General features: G+C 39.7%; 1 protein-coding gene across 1 annotated transcript in view; it reads left to right on the top strand.

Moving 5' to 3' along the window:
• MYH15 (myosin heavy chain 15) overlaps positions 1-16,531 on the top strand; it is a gene marked incomplete at its 5' end in the record, with an annotated part of 154,815 nt that overhangs the window by 82,622 nt on the left and 55,662 nt on the right. The window contains 3 exon segments of the mRNA XM_082719582.1: positions 6,278-6,404; positions 11,038-11,156; positions 14,017-14,213. Coding sequence (XP_082575708.1) covers positions 6,278-6,404; positions 11,038-11,156; positions 14,017-14,213 — 443 coding nt within the window.

The raw sequence follows: 16,531 nt of genomic DNA, 5'->3' as shown, positions 1-16,531 counted from the left end.
ACTTTGAGAGGTTACGACTCCACTGGAGGAAGTAACTGAAGATGTGGTGGAAATAGCAAGATAACTAGAATTAGAAGTGGAGCCTGAAGATGGTATCGAAGGTCCATAATCTTATGATACAACTTTAACAGGTAAGGAGTTGCTACTTATGGATGAACAGAGAAGTGGTTTCTTGAGGCAGAATCTACTCCTGGTGAAGATGCTGTAAAGACTATTGAAGTGGCAACAAAGGATTTAGAATATTACATAAACTTCATTGATAAAACAGCAGCAGGGTTTGATAAGATTGACTCCAATTTTGAAGGAAGTTCTACTGTGGGTAAAATGCAATCTAACAGCATCCATGCTACACAGAAATAATTTATGAAGGAAGAGTTAATTGATGTGTCAAAACTCACTGTTGTCCTATTTCAAGAAATTGCCACAGCTACCCCAACCTTCAGGAACCACCACCCTGATAAATCAGCAGCCATCAAGATTGAGCAAGATCCTCTACCAGCAAAAAGATTATGCTCGTAGAAAGCTCAGATGATGGCTAGCATATTTTAGCAATAAACCATTTTAAATTTTGGCATACACTTTTTAAAATATGTAATGCTATTGCACAATTAATAGACTATAGTATAGAGTAAATACAACATTTATGAGCACTAGGAAACCAAAAAATTCACTGACTCACTTTATTGTGATATTACCTTTATTGCATGGTTTGGCATTGAACCCGCAATATCTCCAAGGTATGCCTGTAGCCAGAGTCACATTCTCCTTGTGAGCAGAATTTGTAAAATTATCTGGAAAAGAGACAAACCAACAATAAAGCTCAACCTGCGAGGACCATAGCCAGAAAAATGTAACATTTCCTCAGAGAGACTAAGTGAATCCTAAAATATTTAGCATTAGTTCCCTTTAAAAACCTCATTCAGTAGGAAGAAACACAACCACCCTGCTTTTCCTTCTCTCTCTTTCTCTCCTCTATCCCTGCCACCCCACCCCACCCAATTATCTCTGAATGTAAATTTAGGAAGGATTTAAGTCCTCTCTCCTCTGTCTCTTCTGTATTCTGCCTTTTATGTGGACTCATCCTTCTTTCTCCATGCCCTGTAGGCTTCATTTGCTTTCCTCAGCCCACATGATGCTCTAGAAGTCCTTACTCTTTATAATCTACTGTGCCTCTTATTTATCCTCAGGAATTCTTCTGTTTCTGCACATCTTAGTAGGAAGTCATAGTCATAAAACTGTTGATAGTTTCACTGTAAATCTGTACTAATTAGATATGAATTTCATACTTTCCAATTTCCTCTAGAATTTCATTGCTGCCCAGAAGTTCTTTTATTCTTCTAATTCACTGTTTTATTTTAAACAAAATCCTCCTTCAAATTCTAACCCTGACTTTCTAAATCCTTTCCAATAAATAGTAAGACCTAACTGATTAGGTCAAGACCCATTCAGTATAACTTCTCTCTTCACCTTATATTTTTCTTATATTCATCCATTTCTTACTTTCTTGTCCCAAAGAATAAAATATTTTTCCACATGACCATTATTCACCTATTGCAAAAACAAACCAAAATAAAGAAAGACTCTTCCTCAGATACTGGGAGGAGGAAAGCAAAGTCTATCCATATCTGCCTCTGTCTCCTTGACCAAAGAGTATAGTTTCATTTATCTATTGCTATATAACAAATCATCCCCAAACCTTGCAGCTTGAAACAGCAATTTATTATCAACTCTCCAGTCTCAACTGGAGTCATCTGACAGTTTATTCATTCTCATGTCCGGCTCTTGGGCTGGGACAACTAACTAAAACAGTTAGGGGCTAGTTGGAAATCTTTCTTGCCATATGGCTAGCGTGGGTTTCCTCACAGCATGGCAACCATGGGGGACCTGAGCTTCTTACAAGGCAATTTAGGGCATAAGAGCAAGTACTACAAGAGACCAAGACAGAAGCTGCAACAATTCTAGTTAGGCAGACTTACAGTGCAGTGCAGTGATTCAGTTATAAGTCACAGGGTAGGGATCTATACAAAGGTGTGAGTACCAGAGGGTGTTGGTCATTAGGGGGGACCATCTTAGGAAGCTAGCTCCCACCAGCAGATATATATGCCTCACTACTTCCTTAATCCTATAACCCTTGTTGTGGGTTTTATTATCCCTGCTTTTCTTAGAAGTATTCTCTTAAGTTGTTCTTTCAAAGATCAGTAAAGTCTTCCTTTCCTCAAATTAGTGTGTCTAAAACCAAACTCATCACCTTCTCTTGAATCTGGTGTTTCTTGTGGACATTTCTGTCATTGGCACCCTGTTTCTTCCCATCACCCAGGCTCTAAGCCTGTAAATGATTATTTGTTTCCTCTCTTGTTTTTTGCTTTCCAATCAATTCTTACGGCAGGTCAATTCTTTACTGTCTTACAGTTTTCCATTCTATTCTCACATGTAGGTAGGACTTCCATTACCTTTTAACCAGACTATTGAAGTGGTTTCCTAAGTTATCTTTTTTGCTTCTAGTTTTTCTTTTTTTCAGTCTATCCTATACAGTATCTATATGAATATCTCTAAACATGGATTTATAGAATCATGTCCCCCTGCTTAACACTGAACTTTAAACTACTGGTTTTCAAGGTACCCTTTGGCCTGTGACCAGACTCACTCTGCCCTGCCAATTTTATATCCCACTACTTTTTTTCATGGGCCTTCTATTTCAGCCAACCTAGAATGTTTGCCCTCCATCAAATATCCTTTTTCCACCAATATGTCTTGTCCAAACTAAGCCCTTTCCTTGGAATGCTCAAGTTCAACTTTCCATATTAAAACTTCATCTGTTTCAGAAGTACTGTAGCACTTTTAGGATCCCTCTTGTACTACTGCATTATATAGTCTTTTAACTTTGCTTAAGTAGAAAACATTTCTAAGGCAAACAGTAGGTCTTATTTTACTGTTACTCACTACATGATATGCATAACCTGTATACTCAAGTACTAGCATTAACTTTTATATACGCCTCTCGGGAATTCTGTGGCTCATAGGTTCAGTGACTATCCAAGGCATACAATCATGGCAGAAATGGGCCTTGACGCCCAATCCTGTTTGTGTTGGTGGGTGGCCACATTCCACTGCTGCCGCAAATATTTCTCGGTGGTATAAATTGATTCTGTTCACTCTCAAAAGTGTATACATTATGCTGAAATTTTTTTTTGAATTGTTTATTTCATCTTTTCCTGAATTATAATCCCAGGAATGCCAATCACTAAGTGATACAGTGGAAACTGAAGCATTTTCAAAAAGTATATTATGCTGACAGAGAAGCCCAGGGAAATTTAAAAGTTATAAGCAATCTCACAATTATTTTGATTATTTTGAATTCCCATTGGTTCCTGCATTTCTGGGAGATAGCATTTTTAGGCAGCATTTTAAGAATCAGCTTTAAGATGTATGCACATTATTCCATTAACCTCTTCTTTTTTGGTATGAAAATTTAGTGCCTATTCTTTATGCTTAAATTTGAATTTGTACCTTCAAGTTACAGCCTATTTGAATGATATGTCCCCATATAGGCTACCTTTAGATAACCGATTTCAATGACTTTTGCAGCTCCTGCTTATAAAAAATACATTGTAAATTGAAAACGCTCTGCCAGTGGTTAACACTGCCCATGAAATACCTACCATATGAAGTAATGCCTAAAAGCAGGTGTCTTTTCTGTCTGCCCAGGTGGCTGCCTACTCTGCAGATATACACAGCCCAGCTGGGCTTAACTGCATAGGAGTCTCTTAAAAACTGAGGGTTCTCTGGCTCCTTTGCTTGCCATTTCCACACCCCATTGACTAAGTAGTCTTCTAGAGCTCTGTGTTCTTTCACCCTCAGCAAACAGGTGCGTAGCATAGAATACTGAGGACCATAAGCAGAAGTGCCATTTCTCACACCTGGATGTGTTCTTCCTGTCCCAGTTAATGGGTCATTTGTGACCAGAGACAACATAAAATAAAGATGGTTCACATAGTTATCACATTTTTATCCAGTTTCCTCCAGTGCTCAGGATTCGTGACAGTATGAGTCAACTAGGATGTCAATGTAACATTCCCTTTGTCATTACTACTTCATATAACAGGCATTTAGAAATTTAGTATTTGGCTTTTTTTTTTCCTTGCCTCCACACAGGCCGTTATCAGTGCAAATCCTAATTCCAGCATTCCCTAGCTGTGTGAATTTGGACAAGGTGTTTAGCCTCTCTAACTCTGTTTTATAAATGGCAAAACATTTATCATTTGTAATGATAAACACTTTGTCATTATAAACATATCACTATAAAATGATAAACATTTTATAAATGAAATAACCGAGTCAATCTGAACTCTCAAAGGATATTTTGATGAAAAAAATGAGTGTGCCAACTTTGTCAAATTACTTTCAGGAGTGAGAGCAAACTATTCAACATTCAAAACATAATTAGCAGTTTCAGACCATCTACAGACTGTTACATTTATCACTACTCTAGCTTTTTTCCAGTAGCCAGTGGGGAGTGGATATTTGAGTGTGCCTGACATTTAGCCTAAGGGCTCTAACCTATGTGATGCTGATGACATTGTACAAGAAGCTGGCCATCCAATCTCTACCAACGTTAGTTGCACCATCACCAACAAGTGTGCATGTGCTATAGAACATCTTCAAACTTGACCTATGTGACATTCCTCTTCAGCCTCCAAATAATCATGCACCTGATGTGACTCTTCACTTGTTTGCTAATCAGTGGATAATATCTTGACCAAGTTAAAAGTAAATGTGGGGTGTTGGGCATTATAAGGAAAGCTTGAATATGACCTCTAAGTAAACTTTAGTGGGCATGTTAGCCAACCTCTCACTAAGGCAATAATTTGATTGTCTTCAACATTTATTAAGTAGCCTATTTTGTGTCAAGCACTGCACACTGCCTTGGGGATATAAGAAAATGTAATCTGGTTATTTTTCATTGGGAGGTTAGAATAGTCACTAGTGTAAGCTTGAAGAGAATAATCTTCAGCATAGAGCTGGCTCTAGCTGGAGGCCTCCAAGGTTTTTGCTGATTTAGGGGTTTTCCAGAGGACTAAACCTGGTATCTTTCAAAGACACCTGGTCCTTGGCCATTGTTACATCACCACAAATTAGGTAAACATTCAGACTGTTAGCCCACCACCAGATTTCACATGCCTCACCATTTTCTTGGAATGCCACTGGTGTGATCTTTTCTTTATTGTCTTGATTCTTCCTTTTCCTTAACACTCATTGTGAAAACAAAGATCTTATGGGACTGTTGTATGGAATTGAAATTTAATACACATAAAGAGCAAAACCAACAGCTATCTGTGGAACAATGGATCTATAGCACCACCAATGCAATTTCTGATCATATTAATAACAAGGATGAAAACTACAGCTGGGTAAAGGGGGTGCAGCCATTTTACATCTGGCAGCTCTTGGTCCTGTTTAAGAATCTTGAGTCTCAAGGTCACTAGCATTAGCTCCAGGGTGTGGCAGAAATCTGATTGTTATCTTGGTTACTTAAGTCAGGTAGAAGTACAAAGGCCAAATGGCATATCCTTTCCTCCAAACGTGAAAAACGCATTGTGAGAAACTGGAGTTTAGAGTGGAAGGGTTAACTTAACAGGGTTCCCTTGAGACTGCAGCCTTAGTGATCCAGAGGTTGTAGTTGTTTCACAGTTCAAATGCCCATGATTAAACCATTGCAGTTCATATCTATCTACTTTCTTATATACTGCTTGGTCAGCCCTTTGGATTTTATTCCCCTTTCCCTTGGTCTTTCCCTCTCCTCTGCATGTCCCCAATTGTTTATTGAGCTTCTTATATGTGTTCGACACTCATCTAGGCGTTGATGGGTTATCTGTGATCAAGCAGAATCTCTACTTTCATGAAACCTATTCTAGTGGGAGAGTAAGATGGTTAAATATATAATATAATGTCAAGAAGTCATTTTGAACTATATAAGTATTGGGCATGTTTCCTTGTTCAAAAAAACAAAGAATTCTAGAGAGTGACCCAATACCCAGAGAGCTGGGTTTCTACATGAAACCTGTAGCCTGAGAAGTTTGGACCCTTAAAGGCCCAGACCTTGAGTTTATTGTGTTTTCTGAAATTAGAAGATACAGTTTCCCAAATGTTAGCTGTGGTCTTCAGAGCAGAAGGGAGCACAAGGTTCCCAGGAACCACCCCCTCCCCACCCCCCATTTTATGCAACTAATTCAGCATGGACTCCATGAACCATACCCAGACCTTTATTCTAAACTCGTAGGTGAACTCTGAGAAGCTCTGTAGTCTGTATGAAGAGTGCTTTAATGAAGCAAATGCAAAACTAGATGAAGTGACTCAGTTGGCAAATGACCTGAACGCACAGAAGACGAAGCTACGGAGTGAGAAGGGTAAGTAAACGTGCTGCTTCGGTTGTGAGTGAGCTCAGTCCCAGCAGCCTGGTGGAAGGACAACTGAGATGATCAATCGGTCACTGAAATGGAGTGAGAGTTTGAAGATTCTAGGGGAGGAATGCAGCCTCTGATTTAACCTTGTCCACCGATATGCCCTTGTCTGGTGAGGGTTACCTCTGTGCTGGTTTGGGAGGCTCTGCCCGGCTCTCCTTCATGAAGAAGAAAAGAAATATGCAGTTGGATGAAGGAACTGTCAAGATCAAAGAATGGCAGGGCGGTTCACACAGCCTACAAGACATGACTTTTTATAATGTCGACCTCATGGAAACAGGCATCTTTTTCTAATTTTCAGTAATAAACCCATACTTTTTTTTTAACACCCAGTGAAAGCCATAATCTGTACAATGGCCTACAAGGCCACGTAATTGGGCCCCTCATTATCTCTCTGACCTCTTCTTCTACTTTCCCTTCTTTCATTCTGCCTTGACTATGTTTTTAACACACCAGGCACACTCGCATTCTGGGGTCTTGCCCTAGCTTTTCCCTCTGCCTGGAATACTCTAATAATTCTCCAGAGACTTGAAGATGAGGGTTAATCAAACAGATATCTGGGGGATGTCAGTATAGGCCTTGTTGAGAAGGTGACATTTGTTCTCAACCCATTTTCTCTCTGTGCCTTTTTAAAAATAGTTTTTAATACCTTCAAACAAACTACATTCTTGACATGATAAATGTGCATATTTGTCTATCTCCATCTGCAAGAATGTAAGCTTCCTCTAAGCTTTGTTTTATTCACTGATGTATGTCAGTCATCTAGAACAATGCCCACCACTTATTGGTGCTACACAAACATTTGATAAATGAAAAGTAGGAAAATGTCCCACAGTTTACTCTCTACTAATGATAGTTTTTGTGTGTGTGTGTTTTTAACAATTTCTTTGGTTTTTTTTCTTTTTCAATTTGTCATAAGTTTTTTTTATTTTTATCTTTCATATTTAGTCATTTATAATGGCTGTTTCTAATCCATCAAGTAGAGGAACGATGGTTTACTTAACCTTACCTTGTAGCTTTAATTGTTTCTCTGCTATGAACAACATGTGGCTAGATGTAATTACATTATTTTTAGGAGTATGTTTCCAGAGATCACATTCCTAGGTCAAAGAAAATAAACAATACTCTTGATGCCCAGAGGCACACACTTTAAAAAGAGAATAAAGATCATTTAGACTGTATGACATCCTTCTGTTGGTGGTTGCCTCTTTCTAGAGGCTAAATCTAGAATTAAAGCTAAATTAAAAAGGGCTGGCAAAAGTAACTATAAACCTAGAAACCCAAAAGAAAGTGTTTTTGGTTCTAGCAGGGGCACTGAACAGGACTCTAATAGTGGGGGCGGGTGGATGACACTTGGCCTTGTTACAAAGCCCCCAGTTTGATTTTTGCCATTTAGGATGTAGTCTGTGGACATCAGAGTCCAGTGATAAGACTGGAGAAAACCCATATGTCGGATCCTGAATGATGTGCTGTACAACATTGTTGTGATGGGCCCTGCCTACCTCCCCCTAGCCGTCGGCATTAATTTTCCACTCACTTTTTTGATGAGGAAATTAGTGGGTAAATGAGTGAAGTAAAAGTGGGTGTGAGATGATAATTCCGCTTGGAATGGAGGACCTTTTCTTCCTTCCTTTAATTCTTATTTCACCTTTTGGCTTTGTGTGAATTAAAATTTAAGTATATACCTATCCAAGCCTTCCCTCCCATCCCTGGGTCTACGCTTCAGATTTTTTGCTGCTTTTTTGCCAGTACCATTAGTCTCGTGCCCTGCCCTGTCAACATATCACACTCCGCTTTCCAAGCAAACCAGTGGTAAATGTGATGAAGTAAGCCATGTTAAGTGGGTCCCTGTTCTGTGAGATACGTGATATGTCAGTCTCGACCCCCTGGCGGATTGGCATTTCTTCAGACTCCTTTTCAGTACAACGCTGTCACCCAGAGATTTTTGTTTGGTCCACAGAACACCGGTGATCAGCAAGACCCTTGTAGGGGGCCTATGAGGTTAAAATGACTGCTTCTTAAGCTCTTTCGCGATTTGTATTGATGCTGCAGAAGCAGTGACAGTTAAAACTACTGAGGTCTCATCATGCATCAAGACAGTGGCACCACACCGTACCATTATTAATCATTATATTCACTGATATACTCATATACTCACAGTTTGAAAAAAAAAAAGTCAGTTTTAAGTAAGAATGTCCTTAATGAAGCAGTAAAAGTTAATTTTATTATATCTTGACCCCAAGTATATATCTTTTTAATATTCTCTCTGACAAAAGAGGAAGTATACATAAAGCACCGCTGTATTTTTATGAAGGTTTAAAATTTTAATTCCAGCACAGTGAACATAGTGTTATATTTGTTTCAGGTGTGTAACACAGTGATTGAATGACTATACACTGCTCAGTGCTCACCCCAAGTGTGCTCTTAATCCGCTTCACCTATTTCACCCATCCCCCCCACCGACACCCCCTCTGAAGTATGATGTGTGATTAAGTTCTGAGCTGAGCTAGCAGGTTTCCTCAGGAAGCATCCTATCTACTTAAAAGGACGATTGACCAACAAACTATGTGTATTGATTCAGATATTTGGCAGGTATTTTCTCAAAAGTGAACAAAGTAAGCCTGTCGCTTCAAGGAAAATAACTGACATTATTTGTTGCCAATAATAAAATTGAAGCTTTTAGGCAAAAATCATGATTTTGGAAAACATGTATATGCCTTCATGGGCCTGATGTTAAAGACTTTTTTGATGAGATCGGCAGTGATGTTAACAAACACGCTGTTTTCAATATTGTATGGAATGTGTCAATATTTTAGAAGATCTGCGTAATTCACTGAACACATATTTTTCAAATCACCACGTCATGATGTTATATAGTCATGTGTGGGTGAAAGATCCATTGAAAGTTTAAGCTAGACTCCTGAATTTTAAGGTAGCAGGGGATCATACTGCAACTAATCCTTGAGATATTTCTATTTGTTGAGTTTTGGTATAGTATCAAATAACGGTCACAATTATCTGAAAAGACTATGAAAATTCATCTCCCTTTCCCCATGTATCTATGGTAGGCTAGATTCTTCACATACGTCATTAAAAACAGTGTATTACAGTAGATGGCATTCAGAGGCAAATATGAAAATCAAGCTTTTATTAAGCCAGAGATTTTTAAAAATGTAAAATAATGTCATTTTCTCACTAACTTTTTTGTACTTTTAGAAAATATAGTTTTTCCTCTTAAAAATGGTTGTTTAGGTAAACATGTTAACACATCATGAAGATTTTTATTATTATTTGAAAATGAATTAGTACAAATTTTAAATTTCTCTTTTAATTTCAAATATGCTATCTATTAAATATAAAATCCATGTAAACAAAGTCTTTTTGGGGTCCCCAATAAATTTTAAGCATATGAAGTGTTTCTGAGACCAAAAAGTTTGAAAATAGCTGCTTTAGCCCAAACAGATGCTTTCTTATAATGCTAAGAGTTTTAGAACTTGTTTATAGCAAGAAATATAGGGATCACAGGTATGGTGGGCTTTTAGTGTTGCACTAATTACACTATAGAAGCAACTGCCTTTGCCCAGGATTGGCTCAGTATTTGGTACCATTGCTAATAATCAAGGCATTGCTGTCCTATCATCAGCAAAAGAGACAGAGAGTATAGACTACTGTATAATGAAAAGTTCCCCCATCATGGTCCTAGCCTCCACTATTTAATGACTATTTTTAATATTTATTTAGCAGCTAGTCTATAAAACACATTCACAGTAGTAAAAACACATTAGTCACAAAACACATTCATTTAATTTCTATTAACAGTTTTTTAAAGATTTTTATTTACTTAGAGAGTGTGCAATTAGGGGCTATGGGCCAGAGGGAGAGGAAGAAAGAGAGGAGGGAATCTAAAGCAGACTTTGCAATGAACACAGAGCCTGACTCAGGGCTCAATCTCATGATCCTGAGATCATGAGTTGGACACTTAACCGACTGAGCCACCCAGGTGCCCTGACAATTTTTTATTGTTATCCTCATTTTACAGATGTGACAAAGAAGTTGTAATTCCCTAAAGATTATATAGACAGAAGTTGGTAGAGCCACATAAAAGAAGCAAGGGAGCATAACACAAAAGAATGTGCTCTTCAGGGTTAAAAAACTTCAGTAGAATCTGCCTCCACCACTTACTGGCTATGCACGTTGGTGTCTCAATCATACCCTAGTTAGTTGCTGTTTCCCCCTCTTTAAAGTGGGTAATATACTACGAACATGGTCAAGGAGTTATGGGATTTAAGATGGATAGTAGTGCCTGCTGCACAAAAAAGTTTCAATATATGGTAGCTAATATTACCTATTATTGACCCAAACTTACTGTTAAAAATCAGTTCTTTCTCAGGGCTCTTTTGTGCATCCCAGAACAGATCATTGCCATGGTTTTGCTGATGACTGAACTCTCAGACCCCTGTTCTATTAAAAATATGTGTTAGGAGTCACTGTGGTGTCCTTCGAGTGGACAGCTTGTGGGAGGAGGTGGTGGATGGGGAGGCAGGCTAGGATGAACTCACTTTGTGAAATCTCTCTGTAGGAGAGTTCCTGAAGAGGTTGGAAGAAAAGAAAGCTCTGATAAACCAACTTTCCAGGGAAAAGAGCAACTTCACTTGGCAAATAGAAGCACTGAAAGGGCAACTGGAAGAGGAATCCAAAGTAATACATCTATTATTTTTCGACAGTAGCTTGACTGTGTGTTTAAAAACAAACAAACAAATCATGCCTGATGGATGAGGCTCGACATCTCCTCCTATAAAAGAGAGGAAAATGCCCCGGAAGTTATGGGGGGAAAAAACATGGTGGACCTTGTATGTGCCAGGAAGGAACTTCATCATGGAAGGACTTTACTCAGTGATGCAAATTGCTTGTCTAGTTTGTCAAACTTTTTTTTTTTTTTTAAGATTTTATTTACTTATTTATTTGACAGAGATAGTGAGAGAGAGACAGAGAGAGAAAGAGAAAGAGGGAGAGAGGGGCGCACACAAGCAGGGGTAGTAGCGGAGGAAGAGCGAGAAGCAGGCTCTTCATGGAGCAACGAGCCCAATCTCGTGACCTGAGCCGAAGGCAGATGGTTAACTGCTGAACCACCCAGGCACCCCGTTTGTCAGATTTAGACACAGCAAGCAAACTGTGTATTTCCATTTTGCATTATTAAGTGAACAGGAAGTCAGCAAGGCTCTTTATGGATCTTTGATTCTGAATTGCACCAAGAAGTAGAATTAAAAAGAAGACCAAAATGAAACAAATGGGACTGGCTTAGTTCAAATTTAAGTTGTCAATAACCTATACATATCGGTCGTATCTTCCCAAGAGGATATATAATGTTTCTAGCAGGTGACGCCAGTGAAAGTGGCCCTTTAAGGTGAAAATGGAGTGACTGAGGTGAGAGAGAAATTCTCTGAGCTCTGATATTTCAAGCTAATACCTGGTTCGTCTTGAAGGCACCTTGCTACTGACGCCCCATAGCACCTCACTTGTATGTAATCTCCCTGCAAAGGCATCTCTTCTGAGGTACAGGTCATGAGACTGTAGATGTCTGTTCTCAGATATTTTATTTTATTCCCTCTATTCTCCTTATTTTCTACATTATATATGCATGTTTAAATGAATCCCATGGTTTGTGCATCAGACATTCTGCCAGATATGTCTCTCATGTTAACTCAATCTTCATAGAAGTCCTAGGAAAAAGGAAGAATTATATCTTTTTACATGAAGAAACCAAGGCTCTGAGAAGAAAAATAACATATCCAAGGTCATACAGTTAGTAGTAGAGTGTGAAGGAATTGTTGCTGGTCGTGAGATGACTTAATTTAGATTTTAGAAGATCTCTCTGGCTGACTTCCCTGTGGCTTCCAGCTGGCCTCAGAGGCCCCTCTGCTTAGCCTCCAGCCTCCTCCTGCGACCTTACGTCATACGTCTGCTTGCCTCATTTCCTCCCCTCCGGCTGCCCAGACCTCCTCTGGGCCTCTTATCCAAGTCACCATTACTCCTGCCAAAGGACTTTCATAGCTGCTATTTCTACTGTGTACAAGCCCTTCCCTTCCCCAAGGCCCTTGGGCAATGATGTGAAGGAGTCAAACATCCTGTATTGTCATTCTGTTTTAGTTCCTTACTGCTGTCATCATTAAAAAAAATTTTAATTTGTTTATATGTTCATTTTGTGTATCCTCTCACCCCTTTATGGCTCCTGAGGGCAAAGACTTTATCTTCATCTCACTTACTTCTATAAACACTAATGCCTTGAACAGGTGCTCAATGAATATATAAGAGGGGTAGGGTCACAATTTAAAGCCAAATTTATTGGCTTTCAAAGCCTGCGTCCTTCTCAGGGTCACTGTGTATTGTTGCTCCTCTTTCAAAGCTGCCCAAGGTGTCTGGCTGAGGCTGCTGTTAACTAAGCCTTGTGCTCTCAGAGCTGCATCCACGGATTGAGAAGGTGCTTTTTTCTAATTTGCAGTAAGGACCTGTGAGGGCTCGGCCCAGACTCCAGTAGACTAGGTTCTTGCCACTAGACTAAGTTATCTTTTGGGAATGATGGCTCTAGGATAACCACACCACAGGTAAATGACAGAAATGTTCACCAAACTCAGCTCTGCTGTCTAAAAACCACAGTAGCTGCTACGGTACCACAGGTGGCTGTGTGAATTTAAGTTTATTTAAAACAAAACTAAAATTCAGTGACCACACATTGTACTAAGGCACATACTGAGTGTTCAATAGCTATATGTGGCTATGGTTACCATATTGGATGGTCCATATATAAAATCTTTTCTTTTTTTAAAATAAGGATTGATTGATTGATTGATCGAATGATTGATTGATTTGAAAAGAGAGAGTGCGCAAACGTGAGCAGGAGGGGCAAAGGGAGAGGAAGAGAGACTCACCAGCACACCCCTTGCTGAGCAGGGAGCTTGACATGGAGCTCCATCTCAAGGCCCTGAGATCATGACCTGAGCCAAAACCAAGAGCTGGACAGTTAACCGACTGTGGCACCCAGGTGCCCCTAAAATATTTTCATCTATAGAAAGTTCTATCAGATAGTGCTGTTCTAAAGTGATCAGAGATAGTGTTCAGAGATTTACATGTGAAATAAAAGATTTTTTCATCAATGAATGAAAAGCTGGACCAAGTCTCAGTGATGCTTTTTTAGTCCAAATAAGATCTCAATCTTAGAGAGTGCTAACCATAAATCTTCCTGTCTAAATGATAGGGAATGTTTTTGCTACCTTTGTATTCCCCACTATTTCCAGAACCTGCCAGTTGCTGAAGCCCACATAGTCAGGCAGACATTTCCCTAAATAGAACACTGTTCCCTGTTGTAACAGCAGCAATTAGATACTTGATCCTTTCTCGTCCCAAATTCTTTCCTGGGTATTATCTTACTAGGTTCAGGTTCAGCTTGAATTTGTGGCAGGTTGTTATTAACCTTATCTAAAAAAAAAAAAGATGTCACCTCCAAGCGCTTCGTTGTTAATGGTAGCGATGCCCTTTTTTAATGTGTGTTGCGTCTGTTAAGTCACAGAGCGCCCTGGCCCAGGCCCTGCAGTCAACCAAGCATGACCGTGACCTTCTTCAAGAGCAGAATGAGGAAGAACAAGAGGCCAAGGCTGAGCTGCTCCAGGTTCTCTCCAAAGGCAATAGTGAAATGGTGCAGTGGAGAGTGAAGTATGTAGATGACATAGGCCAGAGGACTGAGGACTTGGAGGATGCCAAGTGAGTGGGGCAAGGCAGACCTGAATGCAGAGGGAGTTATACAGCAAAGGATGAGGAGAGTGACCTTGACGTAAAGGCCTCATGTAGACATTGAATGAATCGCCACCAAGTGTGTGAATAAGCCCAAGACCAAAGCTGAAGCAGCCCACTGCTGGCAAGGAGCACATGCTCTGGTGGGGCTAAATAATAACAATTATAATAGAGTAATAAAGACTAGAAAGAGGTCCTGGTGAAAGAAAGGAGGCCCTTTCTAGAGCACGTCTTCGTAGAAGACGTGACTTGGAGCTAGGGTCTGAAAATGCGCTAGCCCTCAGAATCCTGTACTTCATTTGGAACATCAGAATAGTCGAGTCCAAGTGTGTACATGACATTAAAGTCTCTGGTCTACAATTTGGAGACTACAAAGTGCTCTGTGAAGATGGACAGAGATGGCTCAAAACATATCAGGATCTGTCATCACGCCTTAAGAGCTGCAAGTTTCTTTGAAAAGAAGTCACCCTCAGACCACCTCTCAGGTTAGAATATCAGTTTTATAGCCAGCACTCCATAAAGGTTTTAGAAGTCCTTCTCAGGAACTACAGGAGCTTGGGGCCTAGATGAATCAAGACCTGGTACCGGGGTGCAGAACTGAAGCATATTGTTCAGAGGTCAAAGGGCTGTGTCAGTTTGAGAGGAAGTGTCAAGCCAACCCCAGATTTCTAGTCATTAAAGCTTTACTCAAAAGAACATGTCCCTGGTTTGGCAGCTTAGCAAAACTGCAGGGCAGATCAATCCCGTTCTCTTTAGTTTCAACCAAAACTATTGTTTTTCCGTTCTTCACCTAAATCTTTGAGAGACATGGCTGTGCATTTGCTCAGTAGTCACTGGGTCCTGTCCCTGGAGGGGTACCAAGTGATCCATCTCTGAAGCTGCAGTAACTTGAAAAGGGCTTTGGGATGACGGATACTAAGAATACCTGCGGTAGATGTTTGAAAAATGCCGGGCCACAGAAAAGTGGGGCTTTGAACTGAAATGGCTCTTCATATTGGAAATAGGGCACTTGCTTCTAAAGTAAGATTCTTTTCCCCCACTATGATGGAAGAATGCGGGTGAAGGTGCCACCAGTCACAGTGTTTGCAGGTTTCTTTGGGAGGGGTAGGAAGGGGGGGGAAAGCGTCTAGACTGCTTACGACCACATGGATTTGTTGAGCTAACAGACTGTTGTTCTGCAGCACATGACAGCTAAAGAGAAATAATGGACAACATGGTACTATCTGAATACCTCTTCTGCTTTCAACTTATTATTTTTTTTTTTTTGAGGGAGAGAAAGAGAACTCGTGCGGGAGAGTTGTGGGTTAAGAGGGCAGGGGCAGAGGGAGACAGAGAATCCTAAGCAGGCTGCACACCCAGCACAGAACCCTGCAGGGGACTTCATCTCCGCACCTTGAGATCATGACCTGAGTCGAAATCAAGAGTTGATTTTTTAACTGACAGAACCAGCCACGTGCTCCAAAACTTAATTGAATATCAAATAAATAAAATGTTGTCTATATCGTATTTTCTTTGTGATTCATCCCAGGGAGGCAGAACTACCAAAAAAAAAAAAAAAAATCTAGGATTCTCTCTATATATTTTTTAATTGGCTTCACAGGATGACTTAGTCTAGCTGAATCAAACTCACCTGAGACCCAGCTGAGTGTTTCTGAATTCCACATTCCCCAAGAATAGGGAGTTGGTTTTTAATCTTCCACATCTTGCACATTCTTTTACTGAGTAAGAACTTATGGTTGGCAAATGAGGAACAAATGGTAGTTGGTGTGGAAATGTAGAAAGCATTATCACTGAAGTGAGGGTGACCAACTTGTCCATTTTGCCTAATGGAGTTGTGAGTTTGCTGATTTTAGCATGGATGGCCCCACGTCCTGGTAACCCCTCGGTCCCTCCCCATATGTGGTCACCCAAAGAAAAATCTCTATTTTCTGGTACCAATTGAGTATTTCTAAGGTAGTTAATATATAATTTATATTATATAAATATATATACATATTATATATATATATTATATAATATATATTATTATATATTATATATATATGTAATTATTTTATAAGGCCCCTATTTGAGGTGGAGTAAAGCATCAGAATCTCCTTTGGCTCCAGCTTTATTGTGATATAATTGACATTTGTATGTGTATTGACATTGACATGCTGGGACCAAGTAGGGCTCCAAACTCCTACGTACCTTTAAATATGTTTAGGAAATTGAAAGGGGGAGGTGAACCATGAGAGACTATGGACTCTGAAAAACAATCTGAGGGGTTTGTAAGGGCGGGGGGTGGG

This window comes from Mustela nivalis (assembly GCF_964662115.1).
Source record: "Mustela nivalis genome assembly, chromosome: 1".
NCBI lineage: Eukaryota > Metazoa > Chordata > Mammalia > Carnivora > Mustelidae > Mustela > Mustela nivalis.
Note: the sequence above shows the minus strand (reverse complement) of the source record. Positions and strands in the feature narration are given on the sequence as shown.